Source organism: Canis lupus, chromosome X (genome assembly GCF_011100685.1).
Source record: "Canis lupus familiaris isolate Mischka breed German Shepherd chromosome X, alternate assembly UU_Cfam_GSD_1.0, whole genome shotgun sequence".
NCBI classification, from domain to species: domain Eukaryota; kingdom Metazoa; phylum Chordata; class Mammalia; order Carnivora; family Canidae; genus Canis; species Canis lupus.
Window position 1 is genome coordinate 85,493,097 of NC_049260.1, and position 17,052 is coordinate 85,510,148.

The 17,052-nt window shown below is 39.9% G+C and overlaps 1 protein-coding gene across 1 annotated transcript in view; it reads right to left on the reverse strand.

Annotated features, from left to right (window-relative positions):
* Window positions 1-5,034: 5,034 nt before the first annotated feature.
* TRPC5 (transient receptor potential cation channel subfamily C member 5) overlaps window positions 5,035-17,052 on the reverse strand; it is a 182,543-nt gene continuing 170,525 nt past the window's right edge. Inside the window, exons 9-12 of the mRNA XM_038588105.1 lie at window positions 16,802-17,005; window positions 16,531-16,572; window positions 15,399-15,488; window positions 5,035-12,621 (exon numbers count right to left, since the gene is read on the reverse strand). Coding sequence (XP_038444033.1) covers window positions 11,929-12,621; window positions 15,399-15,488; window positions 16,531-16,572; window positions 16,802-17,005 — 1,029 coding nt within the window. The 3' untranslated portion in view covers window positions 5,035-11,928. The remainder of the gene's footprint in view (window positions 12,622-15,398; window positions 15,489-16,530; window positions 16,573-16,801; window positions 17,006-17,052) is intronic.

Genomic DNA, 17,052 nt, shown 5'->3' on the forward strand with positions numbered 1-17,052 from the left:
CTAAATATTTCAGCATGCAATATTAATATTGTTAACTAGAATTGAGTATTTGTTAAAGGTTCACTTTCTTCTCTTTTGAGGTAAAATGTACAGGCAACGATATGCACAAATCTTGTGTTTGATGTAATGAGTTTTGATAAATCCTGCATTTACGAAACTCAAACCCTTATCAAGGTAATATTTTCATCACCCCAGGAAATTCCCTCAAGGTCCTTCCTAGTCAATCTCTGTCACCCCAGCCCGTCCCCTAGGCGACCACTGTTCCTTCTGATATTTACCCCATCATAGATTAGTTTTTCAGAATGTATATAATTGAATCAGAGTATCTACTCCCTTGTATAAGGCTTCTTTCAGCACAGTGTATTCGGGATTCATTCATGTTTTGTGTGCCAGTAGTTCACATTTATTGCTGAGCAGTGTTTCATTGTATGAATATGCCATCATTTGTTTATCCAGTCTATCGATGGACACCTGAGCCATTCTGTTTTTATTTATTTTTTATTTTTTTTAAGATTTTTTAAATTTATTTATTCATGATAGTCACACAGAGAGAGAGAGAGGCAGAGACATAGGCAGAGGGAGAAGCAGGCTCCATGCACCAGGAGCCCAACGTGGGATTCGATCCCGGGTCTCCAGGATCGCGCCCCGGGCCAAAGGCAGGCGCCAAACTGCTGCGCCACCCAGGGATCCCTGAGCCATTCTGTTTTTAGTATGAAAAAAGCTGCTATGAACATTTTTTAGAAGCCTGTGAGCATTTGTTTTTATTCCTTTTGAAATGGAATTGGTGGGTCATAGTTAAGATGTACATTTAGTAAGGAACTGCAAGACATTTTTCCAAAGTGAACATACCATTTTATGCTCCCACTAGCAATGTATGAGAGTTCCACTTGTTTTTCAGCTGTATCAAAGTTTGGTAGTGATCAGTCTTTATGATTTATCAGCCATCGTGGTAGGTGTGTAATAAGTTGTATCTCCGTGGTTTTATTTTGCATTTCCCAGATTATGTTGAGCACTTTTTCATGTGTTTATTTGCTAGTTGTATATATTCCTTTTTTAAAGTGTGTTCAAATTCGTTTTTTAAAAAATTTTATCTATTTGAGAAAGAGAAGAGAGAAAGCACTAGTGGGGAAAGGAAAAAGCAGATACAGGGCCTGATCACAGGACCCTGGGATCATGATTCGAGCCAAAGGCGGATGCCCAACTGACTGAGTCACCCAGGTGCCCTAAATTTGTTCTTTTTATTACTGTTGGAGTTTATTGCATATGCCAGTTGCAGATCTTTTCCAGCTATGTTACTGCCTATTTAGTTGTCCTTCCTAACTAATGTGTAGATGTTATTTACCCAATCATACTTTAAATAATTAGACCAGGACTTGCAAGTGAGTTATTTGGCTGAAAGTTAAACTGTTCTGATGTGCTAACCAGTTCTCTGGTGGCCTAAAATTAATGTTAGTAGAATAAAAACAATAAAGTTTCAGAGTCTGAATTAACTAGGGGCAAGGTAATTGCTAAGAAATCTATTACTACAAAATTTTTTTGGAGAGTGCACATGCAAGCGTGGTGGAGAGGGGCAAAGGCAGAGGGAGAGGAAGAATCTTAAGCAGGCTCCATGCCCATCATGGAGCCCATGCAGGGCTTGGTCTCACAACCCTGAGATCATGACCTGAGGGGAAATCAAGTTGGATGCTTCAACTGACTGAGCCACCTAGGTGCCTTATTAAAAAAACAACAACTTTTACAGCATCATTTTCCTGATATTTCAGGAAATATTGCCCAAATGTACTTAGATTATACTAAGTTTATTTTTTTTAAGATTTTATTTATTCATGAGACACACACACAGAGGCGGAGACACAGGCAGAGGGAGAAGCAGGCTCCCTGCAGGGAGCCCGATGCAGGACTCCATCCCAGGATCCTGGGATCACGACCTGAGCCAAAGGCAGACACTCAACCATTGAGCCACCCTGGTGTTCTAGATTATACTAGTTTAATAACAACCAGCTTAACTTCAGTTTATGTGTCTTCTTTCTGGCCTATAGATTCAAACTGTTCTACACAACATGTATCATACTTTGGGTACTCAATAAAGAATAAGAAATTTTCAGGATAAGGCCTGTAAAGTTTCTCATTTTTTTTTTTTAATTTTTATTTATTTATGATAGTCACACAGAGAGAGAGAGAGAGGCAGAGACACAGGCAGAGGGAGAAGCAGGCTCCATGCACCGGGAGCCCGACGTGGGATTCGATCCCGGGTTTCCAGGATCGGGCCCTGGGCCAAAGGCAGGCGCCAAACCGCTGCGCCACCCAGGGATCCCAAGTTTCTCATTTTGTAAGGTCGAGCTTTATAACTGTCTTGGTCCCTTCATGTCATTATCTTATAGTTCTTTAGGAATGCTGCTTTCAGTTTTTAAATTCGATAGTCACAGCTCTGTCTAATGGTAAATATAAAAGTTAGGATGATATCAATAGTGTTTATTCTCAATCATCTTTTTCAAAATATATAGGACTTCAGAGGTCTCCCTTAAGTGTCTGCTGGTTAAATTCTAGTGTAAAATCCATTGTTTTCTAATGTTTATTAATAATCAGTGGATATTAATGATAGGAAAATGGAGAAACAAAACACCTTGATTCTGAGCAGCCAGACATTTTGGGGGGAAGAAGGTCAATGCTTTATTTTTCTTGATACTGAAGCTAAAAATACACAGAATCATTTCATTGTACAATATTTTTAATACACTTAAAGATGACACTAACTTTGCACTTCTTACAGAAAGTATTCAAATAAAGTTCCTCAAGGCGGTTTTAGCTTTTAAAATTGTAGTCAGCAAAGCCAAAATGCCATTTACACAAACACATAAGGAATTTTCCTTTTCATTATTAAGCCCAAGAGATCTAATTTTAACCTTAAGTTTGCTGCAGGCGTTTTCTGTATGGCGATGTGTGATTGGGGCTGTCAACTAGGGTTAAGAATGTAAATTCAACACCACTTGTGTTTTTTACTGTCAAATGTGACTTCCAAACTACATAATTCTGTGAAAGGTTTAAGTATTGGTATCTTCTTGAATACTACCACTGGTGTGCATTCCTGTGTTATAAGAAACAAAGACAAAATGTTTTCACTTAAGAAGGATGTATTTGTTTATACTTAACTGAAATATCCTTGAGAAAGTCTTTCCCTTTATAATTGAACTAAGAAAACACATGGGTTTATTTTTACTATGTTAAAGGAGTAATTTGAACAGGTAAAATTTTTAAAGCTAATCATTTATCAAATTTGATTCCCTTTAACATTAAGAAAGCCAGAGACTAATGTGTTAACCCTTTGGGTTTAGAGGTTTCCTCATGAGTTCACACGACATTCATTATACTAAGTACAGTTACTACTGTGCTTATTGGACTACAGGCTACATTGCTTTGGTTATTTAAACTGATCACTTAATATGTATCCTAAAAAAAGTCCTGCAGGGCTTGACCACAAAGTGATGAAACCTTAAGTCATTTAATTAGACCTTACACAGGAAAAAGATGTGACTTTGAAATGACTTGAACATTCAACTGGCTGCCGCCATCCTACTTCTAGATCCACCTCCTAGTTAGTTCTACCAGAGCTCCTCCTGGGTCCAATCCCACCACCCTCCATTTTTCTACAAAGGCTGGGCTTTTCTTTACTGCCCCTTCTTCCTGCTAACAGCTTCGTTGTCAGAATCTCTGCATCATAAAGTGTCATTTCTTATGGCTCATATAAGGTTTGGGAAGCCAATTCTGGGTTTAGTTCTATTAAACTATTGGATCTTGGGGTGTGCTCTACTATTTAAACTCAAATGTTTCAAGGGTTGAGTCATTATGGTTCTTCCCAAATCAGTGGAGGTTCTATATCTACATATGGTGTTCTTTAATGTTTCCTCCTTGGGAGGCTTTTTATGCCCTTATTTCAGTAATGCTGCCACTCACTGTTCCAAGCATGTTTAAAACTAGATTTCAAGACAAGATTCCATCAAAATCCTAGAGGAGAACACAGGCAACACCCTTTTTGAACTTGGCCACAGTAACTTCTTGCAAGATGCATCCATGAAAGCAAGAGAAACAAAAGAAAAAATGAACTATTGGGACTTCATCAAGGTTTTTCACAGCAAAAGAAACAGTCAACAAAACTCAAAGACAACCTACAGAATGGGAGAAGATATTTGCAAATGACATATCCGATAAAGGACTACTATCCAAGATCTATAAAGAACTTATTAAACTCAACACCAAAGAAACAATCCAATCATGAAATGGGCAAAGGACATGAACAGAAATCTCACAGAGGAAGACATAGACATGGCCAACAAGCACATGAGAAAATGCTCCGCATCACTGGCCATCAGGGAAATACAAATCAAAACCACAATGAGATACCACCTCACACCAGTGAGAATGGGGAAAATTAACAAGACAGGAAACAACAAATGTTGGAGAGGATGTGGAGAAAGGGGAACCCTCTTACACTGTTGGTGGGAATGTGAACTGGTGCAGCCACTCTGGAAAACTGTGTGGAGGTTCCTCAAAGAGTTAAATAGATGTGCCCTACAACCCAGCAATTGCACTGCTGGGGATTTACCCCAAAGATAACAGATGCAGTGAAATGCTGGGACACCTGCACCCCGATGTTTATAGCAGCAATGTCCGCAATAACCAAACTGTGGAAGGAGCCTCGGTGTCCATCGGAAGATGAATGGATAAAGAAGATGTGGTTTATGTATACAATGGAATATTACTCAGCCATTAGAAATGACAAATACCCACCATTTGCTTCAACGTGGATGGAACTGGAGGGTATTATGCTGAGTGAAATAAGTCAGTCGGAGAAGGACAAACATATGGTCTCATTCATTTGGGGAATATAAAAAATAGTGACAGGGAATAAAGGGGAAAGGAGAAAAATGAGTGGGAAATATCAGAAAGGGAGACAGAACATGAGAGACTCCTAACTCTGGGAAACGAGCAAGGGGTGGTAGAAAGGGAGATGGGTGGGGGGTGGGGATGACTGGGTGACAGGCACTGAGGGGGGCACTTGATGGGATGAGCACTGGGTGTTATTCTATATGTTGGCAAATTGAACAATAAAAAATAAATAATAAAAATAAAACTAGATTTCAGACTGCAAAGAGGAATGAGGACTCTGGGGGTGATGGAAATTTTTGTACCTTAATGGTGATGGTGGTTCCAGGGATATATACAACTGCGAAAACTCACTGAATTCTACATTTTAAAGGTATGCACATAATTGTATACCAATCATTTCTCGATAAAGTTGATAAGAAAAAATTAACTGGTTTCCAAAGAGTGGTTTCAGGTCACTTTACAATCACATAAGAAACTATCTCATTTTATACTTGTGCCTATTAAAGTGCCTATTATGTATTAGCACTTGAACCAGACAAAATAGAACTCAGCTTGATTACCTACCTTTTTACCCAATATGGATCTAAAATTACTTTTGACTGTTTCTAAACATTTTATCTTATAGGATCATGATTTTCTACCACTTGAGGATATTCAGAGGTTGTATTATGGATTTGAAAGTCCTCCCCAAAGCAGAAGTCCACAATGATTTGAGTAATGGCAGCCTTTGAATATGGGTGCAGCTTAAAGGTGATTACTTTGAAGAACAGCATTCATTTGGGCACATATATTCCAGCATGCTTATGAAAATATCAATCTCATTATTTTTTAATCTCACTTGATATGTTTATTCCAAATTTATGAGGCTAAAAGATGACACCAGGTATAGAATCTAGCTTTCTTCTATACTACCCTCCAATTTTACCTTTTATTTCTCTTTGATGTAGAGTTTTGACAAATTCATTTTATTTCATAGATAAAATTTGGAGAGATCAATCCCAGTAGCTGGTCAAACATGTATACTTATAAAAGCCAATCGATTATATTGTGCAATTTAAAATATAACTTTACTATGAGTCTGTGTTGAACCTAGTAACACAGTGATCACAAAGTGAGAACTTGCTATAATTTGAAATTTAAACTAAATTTGACCCGACCTTTGAAAAATGATTTACAGTTTTTTCAGAGCTTGTTTTCACATACTATTGCTCTTCTTCTGGAATTTTTTGAGTGAGAAAAGGGTGATGTTGATGTTTTAATTCAGGAACTACATTTTTTATTGGGGTACTCCATCTCAATTTGGTCACCTAAAGAGTTCAGCAATTTGACGGTTTAGCCCTAGGTTTTAAACACTGGTCAGTACTCATTCTTTAGAAGCTTTTCCATCTGTCTCTTAGTATACCACCAGCATCTAAGTACCTTAAGCACTCCCTGCAAAAGTTGAAAGCCTCTTGTTTGTCTTGTCTTCCAAGGGTCAGTTTTAAGGGTTGTATAAGACCAGAGAACGGTCCAAAGGGTTTCTAAGTTGGAAGGCAGTTGGTGGCAATGAGTATTTTGGGAATATGTTGAACTTTGTGGAAAAGGGCATGAAATGGCCAAGGCCGGCTTAGCTGTACTTGCAAATGGTTGGCCACCTTAGGCTAAAATAAAAGGCACACTGCCACCTACTCATTCAAGTGCTGAGGATGTTGCCTTGGTATGTGTGTGTGCATGTGTTGAGGTGTACCTCCTGGGATGTTAGGTTCCCTGAAACCTGCTCATTGGTGAAGTCAGAGGGCAAAATAGGCTGCAAATTGGTGAAAATGACCTTAACATTGCAGGCCATTCTTACCCACTTTAGTCTTTTTTGGTTCTATCAAGACATTTGGAGAGTCGTACAAAAGGCTTTTCTTTTTGAGGGTGAACAATTAGGGTAGGGTAGATATGTGTTACATTAATGGATTTATGAAGGTTCATTACGATGGTTGAAAGTGGCAGACTCTTCCTGTTACTACAAAAATTGCCTTTCATTTGTATAGTAACAGGAAGTTCCTACAGAGCTTCACTACTTTTCACATCAGATAAGAAAAGAAAGCTAGCTATCGGCATACGAGCATTCCACTTAGTTTTATATTTAGACATAATTCTTATGTGTATGTCTCTCAAGTACCACAAGCACTGATGGTAGATCTTTACAAAATGAAAGACCACAACTGAAATCCAATAAACTAACAAATAAAAGATATAAGTCCACTCTAGAGTAGGAGTAAAATATGGAGCTTAAAAATGCTAGAGCACCCTGGCCTGCTTCCTGTATCACCCCAAGCAATTGCCTCTTTTGTTTCTTACCGAACATCTCATTCTCTAAAAGTAAAGTTCAAAACCACCTACAGGTAACTTTTTCTCTGGACTACCATGCAGCCTTTAGGTGGAAATCCTAGGCCACATATCAGCATATAAATGAATAGTACTACCTCAAGTATGCAATAAATCTCAAGTATGCAGACTTAATTTAAATCATGAAAAACACATATTTTAATTTTTACAAGTAGGTTTTTCCTTCTGACCTAAATGCTTTATTTTTTTATGAAACCGGAAACCCAAAATTCTGAGAGCTTTCAATATTAACAATTGTGCTACAGCAGATACTGTCACAGCAATTTATTTTAGAAATTCCTCACCATATCTCAGGAAGTTTCTTTCCATTGAAGTTATTCCTGTTCCCCCTCCCTTCAAAATGATTAAATAATTACCAAAAAAGATGAAGGACCAAGGCCAGAATGATCAAATGCTATTAAGTTTCATCGTATGCATGTGCCTGCGTGTATAACACAGATAAGGTTCTCAGTTCTACAAACATCCCCGTAAAAGCAACGCAAGTCAAAACCTTCATCTGTTGGATACAAAGTGATGGAAAAAGTCACTGGAAATCCAGTAAAAATAGCATTTCTCTGTACTAAAGTAATGCTCACATTGAATTGTGGTACTCGGTTCCCAGGGGCTAGTTCTTCACCAGCAAAGTGGATATTTGGAACAATTATCTAGATAAAGCAAGCCAGAGAAACAATCTAAAATGCCTATAGCTTTGAGGCAAAGTCACAGGGGTAAGAGGAAGCTGACAAGTGGGTAAGAAGAAGTTATTTAGATGATCTGAAAAATCACATCAATTTATGTTGGTTATGTCTATACAATCTGTTAGCTCTGTTTTGAAAACTCTATTACCAGAATAATGTGGTCAGTTTTTCTTACGTACTTTTAAAACAGGAAAGACTGTCTCCCTAACTTCAAGTACTTTTTACCTGATGGTTTAATAAATCAAGGTCTGGGCCACTTAAACTGTTAGTCAAAATACCACTTGAGTCTTACAAGGCAAGAGGAACATCGAATGGTCATTGATATATTCTGGCTAAGATAGTGGCTCATATTTTTCACTGAAATTTAATGAAATTTACAGGAGAGCTTTTGCACTGTCATAACTATAAAATTCTTAAAAAGTATTTAAGTCCTTCGAAAGGTAGAGGCCCTAGGTTTTTTAAAGTTCTTTACTCAAATTGCAGGCAGATGTTTAGATGTTTTGGGCTTAGCTGAAATAGCCTAAATTAGGTCAGAGTAGAATGAAAAATGACTATGGGAGGCAGAAAGAAATCTGTAAATTCTGATGTAAGTGGACAGAAATATAACTTGGAGCATTTATACCCCTATACCATTTGGCATCTTCCAAAAATGATGACCTTGAATTTGAAGTCTTTCCTCTGTCTTTGTACTCCACTGGCCTTAAAGTCGGAAGTGGAAGAGAGAACTTCAACAGTGGTCATTTTCCAATATAAATCAGACATTTTCTTTATAAGATCTATACCTTTACTAATTATCTGGGGCACTCTGATGGATTTATGGTGGAATCAAACAAATGAATACAAGTATCTAGAAGTGACAAGCCAACTGTAATGGAGGTGAACCGTGGTATAGATATTTGGACAAGTAGTAAATGATCTTTACACCATGTATTATTATTATATTTGACTTTGGAGTTCATTTTTCACTTTACTTTTAAATATGTCTGTCTGAAAAAAAAATAAATATGTCTGAAATTTGGGGGCAAATGAACAAAAATATATGTGTATCGGCCATTCCATTTTCACATTTCCTATATATACCATATAATACATATGCTTAATAATAAATGTTTTGCTACTATGATTTAGAAGATTTAGGTTTATTGACTGGCTCTTCGCCTTGAGCCAGTCATTATTCGTCTCTGGACCTTTTTTGTTTTTGTTTGTAAAATAAGAGGTTGGAATAGAGGTAGAGATACAGTGGATTGTCTCTGAGATACTCTCTTAGGTCCAATTTTCTGTTTCTAAATTCACTCTCACATTGGCTTGTACTTTCTCTGAGATCAGATGACATTTAAGCACTGTACTTGAAATACCTTTCTTGATAGTAGCTGGTCCAGAGGTCCAAAGGTGAACACAAATTTCTTTTCCTTCCTACTTCCTATGTTAGAGTTCCTACTTTTTCTGAGTTAGAGTAAATAAAAATGTTGATGTCATCAATATGGAAGTAATGGCAATAGCTGTTCGGCTTTAACAGCTCACTGGCCTCAGTCCCTGTCAGAGCCTGGCCTCAAGGTAGCTAGTGAAGTTGTAAGCCCAAGTAATAAGCATAGTAGCCCTGAGACGATCTGAAAAGGAATGTACTGCTTATGAAATATGACATTGGTTTCTTTTAGTAGTTGAGATTGGCTACTATAATTTATACACATTCTCTCCTCAGAACGTAACTGAGAGAAGACTATTTTGGAGCATGGCTCTATGGCTACCGTTGTTTTCTGACAAACTGATGCAGTAACTGCCAGAACAATTATACCTAGGTTATCACAAGTACATGTATTTGTGAGAAATAGGGCCATATATTGGGTTTTGGTGCCATCAGTATGAATTAGATATGTAGCCCGGGTGCCATTTATTATTGAATGTACATTTGACAATTGGAAAAGTTGAATCTGTAAAATTAGAAACCTTCCTTCTGGAAAGTAACCTGATATTGATGTCATTAAGGTCATTTATGATAGTTCCGCTGAGGGAAGTGGGAGAGAAATTGGAGTTGAGTAAATAATCACTTAAGATATGATTAAAGAATTACTTGGGGACAATCTGTTATCAAATGGGTCTTGTTGCAGCTTGTTCTCGTGGTAACCTTTCCTTGGATCTGAGCTTTATTTAACATTTAGGGTTCCCCCCTCCCCACCAGTTTGTCTCTTCATGTGGAATTTTTTTTTTCATGTGGAATATTTTGACCATCAGTCACCAAAGCTAGGGCTAGAAATGGGAATCAATTCAAATAACCCAGAAACTACAATGTCAGAAGCTATTTTGGAGGCATATATGCATTGTTTGAAAATGCTTCATTTTACTTACTTGTAACAGAAAGTAGACACATGAATTTAGGTGGATTTCTATTACTGTTGATATTTACAGAACAACACCTAACTTTCTTACTTTTCTGAGCCTACGCACTGTTAATTTAACTCTCTAGGACCCAGACCTAGAGCTGTTTGGGTCATATGTTAGAGTGTGAATTGGGGACAGCCCTGTACTAATGTTGGTTAAAAGAAAGAAAGAAAGAAAAAAAAGCAACCAGAAAACCTAAAACCAAAACAAACACAAAAACCGAACCAAAACAAAAAAATCCCACCCTAGGTCAGTAGGTTATCTGCTCAGTGGCTATTGGGTCAGTTACAGATTTCATTTTTTAACCTGCACGTTTGGATTTTGATGAGGTACTCTTAAGCTTTGGAGAGTCATTTGTATGTATAAATGCAGCTTTCTTTGATGACATTAGAATTTGGATCACGCTTATAGTTCCATGAATTCACTAGGGTTATGTTATATTTCTAATGTAAGTTGACACATGCAATTCCACTGCTCCCAATGAGTATTAAAACTGCAACTGGAATCAGGTTATCTAGACCTAAAATTGTTTTTTTCATTAGAATGTGATTAAAATGAAGATGCATTTTTCAGATTTCGACACTGCAGCAAGATGTTATTTTTCTGATTAAAAAAATGTTTTCAAACCCAGGCTTTTACCTTAGAAATGCTTTTGATAGCAATGATTAAAACTATCAACAGTCGATGGGACCCTATACATGTACCAGCTAATTATTTTTCTTGCCAATGTATGAGATGTAGCAACTACTGGTTAGAGTGCAGCAGAAGTTTTTAAAAACAGCACACATCCTAAATACTAATCTCAATACTATCACATTTGAAAAGGTAGTGGGTCAACTGAAACACACAAACACAGAAAAGGAATTCCCTAACTTCTTAGGTGGGACGCATAACTACGTGGTAAATATTCACTGGCACACTTTGGGAAACTAACAGATCTTTCAGAAACAAAACACTCAACAACCTCCATGGTAAGGAGAAGTTGTGTTTAAGAACAAAAACGAGAAGGCCAGTTCTACCTAGAAACCACAAGCTGACAATTCTTTGGAGTCTGTTCAGTCTCCCTTTGATGCTGTTCATTGAACTGGAATGGGCAGCATGGAGCACTGAAGGGCAACAGAGATGGCTTGCCTCATCTGATAGCTGGTGGGGACTGCCGAGCACCTCCCTCAGCCCCTGGGGAAATGGTGTGAGATCCTGAGGAAGGTCAGGGATCTGTGCGACAGCAACGGTAGCAAAGTGGCACCTGGAGCTTCAAAGAAGCAAGGGTAAGAAAAGCAAAGCCAAAGGGTAAAGCACCCGACTGCACCTCTGCTGATTCTGGGTAAGCACCCCTGCAGTTGGTTGTGAAACGGACTTCATGTTAAGAGGCATAAAAAGGCAAATAATAGCAATAACACTAAGAATCACACCGACAAGAACAAAAAAAAAAAAAAAAAGGAAAATGTGGCTATAAAAGAAAATAATAGAGGAGTTTCACTCTCCTTTCTGGGGAGGGGGTTGGGCAATGAGGGAATCAGATTCTATGTCACCTCTGAGAGCAGGGAAATTACAAATTTTCTCTTGAGTTCCAGAGCGGGGGGCAGGGCAGAGGGAGGGGAGGGGACGGCTTGACTTAGAGTCGAGTTGTTACTTGTTCTTCCTGTCCATCACCCCATTTGTGCATGAGCAGGTCGCAGGCCTCTCCCCAAGTTTCGAACACGTCCTCTGAGGAGTCTAAAAGTTTGGAATTTGAGGAGCAGATGCTGGATGCACAGTGAAGAGAGCTGGAACAGGCTAGAGGGCATTCACTGCTTGGAGCAGCACCCCGGGCTTCACCTAATTCTACCTTACTGAGGTTCATTTCACTCTGAGAACAGGCCCCTGCTTTCCCTTTCTCCATCTGAGAATATCTGATGTCTTGCCACATGTAGTGCTGTTGAGCAATGCCATCCGAAATGGTGTACATTGGCTCTGAACTTGGTTCGGACATATGACCATTGAACTTGGAAAACAGGAGACCGAGTTTCTTGAGAGAAGGACCCACGAAGGAGCGTTTGCTCGATGACTCAGATTTTGACTTCCCTTGGGTGCCACTGGCTCTTGGCACAGTTCTGATGAGAGGTGGCCCGTGGCAGGCCTTTTTTTTGCAGCCTAAATTGAAAGAGACACTCTTGGATTTGGCCCGTGCCCCACCACTGCCATCATTGGTATCGTCCCTCTGAGAGAGTTCGGTGCTGCTCGTGGAAAAGCTTCTCCTTGAGTGTTTCCTATTTCCTAAGAGGTCAAGTACTTCATATCGAAAGCTGGAGATGTCCTGCTTTAATTCCTAGGGCAGGAGAGAAGACACCTTACGTTAAGAAGCTTGGTCTTGAGTTCAAAATAGACTTGCTCATTGGGTGTTTTTTGGAAGGCTCCCAGTTTTGCCTAGTGCAAATTACAAAGTACACAGACTACCAGGAAAATCTTGCATTATTCCAGCACAGGAAAAGCAGATTAAGAATTCTGTGGGCAGGGCTGGCCATTGGAAAAACTGTATAATTGGTAAAGTTGATTTCAGTTGGCCCTTATCATGAGGACACTAATGGACTTGTCCCTGTGAGAGCGCTAACTAGCAATTAAGGAACTAGCTCTCCTAGGCATATCTGCATATAGAAAAACTAGGGAAGAGGAAAACCGCTTTTAGGACCCTAAGGAATAAAAGTAGGGAAGTGGAACGTGTCAGGTTAGAGACTCCTCTTTGAAGACTGGGGCGGGCTTAGAGGGTGGGGGTGGGGCTCCTGGCCACTCAAGTCCCCAGGAAATGTCTTCTATCTCTAACTGGCCGCCTAGAGGCTAGAATCCTCCTTTAAAAGACAACTTTTAGGGGATCCCTGGGTGGCGCAGCGGTTTGGCGCCTGCCTTTGGCCCAGGGCGCGATCCTGGAGACCCGGGATCGAATCCCACATCAGGCTCCCGGTGCATGGAGCCTGCTTCTCCCTCTGCCTGTTGTGTCTCTGCCTCTCTCTCTCTCTGTATGACTATCATAAATAAATAAAAAAAAAGTTTAAAAAAAATAAAAGACAACTTTTAATATTTTTTAAAGATTTATTTATTTATGATAGACATAGAGAGAGAGAGAGAGAGAGGCAGAGACACAGGAGGAGGGAGAGGCAGGCTCCATGCCAGGAGCCTGACGCGGGACTCGATCTCGGGACTCCAGGATCGCGCCCTGGGCCAAAGGCAGGCGCTAAACTGCTGAGCCACCCAGGGATCCCCAAAAGACAACTTTTAAAAGCTTAAGTTGGATCATATTGCTCCCCTGCTTTTAAAACTCTTGAGTAACTTGTCACTGACCTTGGGTAAAAGTAGAAATGCTATTCCAAGGGGACGCCCGGGTGGCTTAGCTGTTTGGCACCTGCCTTTGGCCCAGGGTGTGATCCTGGAGACCCAGGAACGAGTCCCATGTCAGGCTCCCTGCATGGACCCTGCTTCTCCCTCTGCCTGTGTCTCTGCCTCTCTCTCTGTATCTCTCATGAAAAAATAAAATCTTAAAAAAAAAAAAGAAATGCTATTCCAAGGACTACAAGGTTTTTCAAGGCCCTGTGTCAGCTCTTCCTACTCTATCTCCGGGCTCTCTACTGTCCACCTGCCTGGACATATTATCTCTTGCCTTGGGGCCTTTGCCTGTGCTGTTCTCTCTGTCTAGAACATTCTTCTCCACAACTCTCCTTTATCTGGCTCCTCCTTTAAGCCTCAGCTTAAATGCGGCTTCTTCTGAGAAGCTGCCCCAACTCTCTAAATCCCAGTCGAGTGTCCCTCCTCTCTGTCTCCACAGCACTGTGTGTTTATCCTGTCAGAATACTCAGTCCTTCTATTGTTACCATCTGTGTGTCACTCTGAAGAGTGGGGGCTGGTGATATCTTGATACCCCAGGATCTGGTGGAATGCTTGGAACATAGCAAGCCCTCAATAGATGAGTTCTATCTATGGATTAGTATAATAGGCCTTCTAAGAAGATTTATTTATTAGAGAGAGAGAAAGAAAGAGAGGGAGAGAGAGTCTGGTGGGGGAGGGGCAGAGGGAAAGAGAGAAACCCAAGCAGACTCTGTGCTGAATGCAGAGCCTTGACATGGGGATCGATCCCACAACCCTGGATCACCACCTGAGTTGAAACCAAGAGTCAGACTCAACCAACTGTGCCACCCAGGCACCCCGGATAATGGCCTTTTTTTGTTCCTTAGAAAGTATACATGTGTTCTAAGATAGGGTTTCTTAATCACTTGACATGTTGAGCTGGATCATCTTGGTTGTGGGAGGCTGTCCTGTGCTTTGTAAGATGTTTAGTAGCAATCTTGGTCTCCACCCACTAGGTGCCACTAGCATACACATCCAGTGTGACAACCAAAAATGTCCCCAGACATTGCCAGATGCGCCCTAGGGAACAAAATTGACCCTGATTGAGAACCATTGTTTTAGGCTAATGCTAGTATTATGAGAATTTTGATGTTTCGTGGTAGAGTTTATTAAATCTTAGATTTAATATTGGATTAGTTGGTCTTCATCTCTGAAGTAAAGAAAGTCTTTACATTTGCAGGCATCTTCCTTTTGCTCTGTTGCCCCTTACTGCACATCCTTGCCACAACACTTAAAGCCCTCAATTCTCACACTGGGAGACACCCACAATATTAAAAGGATGCATAAGGCAAATTTCTTTTATTCTTAAAGCTGATTGTAGTGATAGACATTGATGAAATCTCTCCATTGACTGGATAACAGACCTTTTTTTTTTTTTTTTTTTTTGAGAGAAAGAACGGGAGAATATATGAGTGGGAGTGAGGGAGGCAGAGGGAGAGGGACAAGAAGACTGTGCTAAGAGCCGGACTCAGAACTCGATCTCATGACTCTGAGATCAGGGGCTGAGCTGAAATCAAGAGTTGGATGCTTAACCATCTGAGCTACTACCCAGGCACCCCAATGACAGATCATTCTAAGAGAACATAAAAACCGTAGCCGTTTTTGCTGTATTATAGGCAGTTGAAATGATCACCAGAAATCTCCAATGCTGTGAAGATTAAATAACGCTTAGGAAATGTGAAATGAGAAACCACTTCATGATTTGATTACCTTAAAATTTTCTTCTGTTAGTCCCTCATTTGTTTTGGAATTTCTTATCATAGCGGCCACATATCTTTTGACTAAATTCCTGATAACTTCCTGGAAATTTAAAAAAAAAAAAAAACAGAGGCATTAAGTTTTCTTCTCAGGCTCTCAGTAAAATAAGAAACATACCCAAGAAATAGAACATGCTCAGATGCCTTTGCAATAGGAAATCCTCCTGGGATCCAGTCATTTTCTGCAAAAATCCATCGGCTACCGTCATTTTCTGCAAAAATCCATCGGCTAAACGAAGAATTACTATGTGTCTAAATGTGGTGGCAGAGTGGGCCATGCAAGATCAAATTCACCCAAAAAAGGAACATTTCTGCCCACAGAGAAGGGAAACACAGATTCACATTTATAGAATAATGAGAGTGGAATAATCCTTGGATGGTCATGTCCAATACCCTTCCTTTCAGACTGGATTAAACTTTAACATTCCTAGTAAGATGAGAATTATTCTTTGCTCTTGTAGAATTGATAAAATCATTCTTTGGTGTCACAAAGTTTGCCGATTTCAATGTTTACTAATCGCATAATCCAGACAATTTTCTTAAGGTCAATGTACACTTCTCCTTTATAGGGATGTAAAGTAGTCTTTTTTAAAAAGACTTTATTTGAGACAGAGAGAGTAAGGGGAGGGGCAGAGAGAGAGAGGGAGAGAGAGAATCCCAAGCAAGCTTGTCCTGAGTGCAGAATGCAGCACGGGGCTCGATCCCACGCCCCTGAAATCATGACCTAAGCCAAAATCAAGAGTCGGAAGCCCAACCAACTGAGCCACCCAGGCACCTTGGGATGGTCTCTTTTTTACTTAGCTTCCTGGGAATGGCATGCACGTGGTCACTCTGCTTTGTATTAGTAACGACGATGATGATAGATAACACTTAATGACCCAGAACACATGCACACACATGCACATGCACACACAATCATTTATACATGCTCACCACTTGATTGTCTCAACAACCCCGTGAGTTGTGTTTTATCACCCCTGTTTCACAGATGAAGAAACCGAGGCTCAGTGAGGTTAAATGACTTGTTCAAGGTCACACCAACTGACCAAGAACTGTTTTTGTTTAGTCTCTGGGTTGAGCTTTACCTGATAATGTTGATTCTGTATCAGGCTGTCAGCGTGGCGTTCCTGTAATTAAAAAAGGACAGAAAGCTCCCATCAGTGGTCTCCCAGCAACTCATCCACTGGAATATATTTCTAAATATTAGGACTAGAGAATAACACAGGAGCTAAACTCCTGTGATTGGAGTGATTTTATGCTGTTTAATGTAGGGACTGTCTGGAAGGGTGGGGTAGGGATAGGGGAGATAGAAAACAGTTTTGTTTAAAAAAGAAATGTAATTTTAAAAAGCCTTACTGTGAAGCTTCTCAAGTTATGCCTTCTCCGTCTACCATCAGGATCTCTTTTGGGGCAGAAGGTATTGTTGAACCAGTTACCAAGGTATAGAAATGACTTGGGACTGGGGATGATGTTGAAAGGAGGTGGCAAGGTGCCGCCTTCATCAAAGTAACTCATCCAGAGCTTCGTCCTTGCAAACTTCCACTCAATATCAGCATGATCCTGTGAAAGAGAGATGTTCAAGAATTTGGAATGGAAAACTTGCAAAA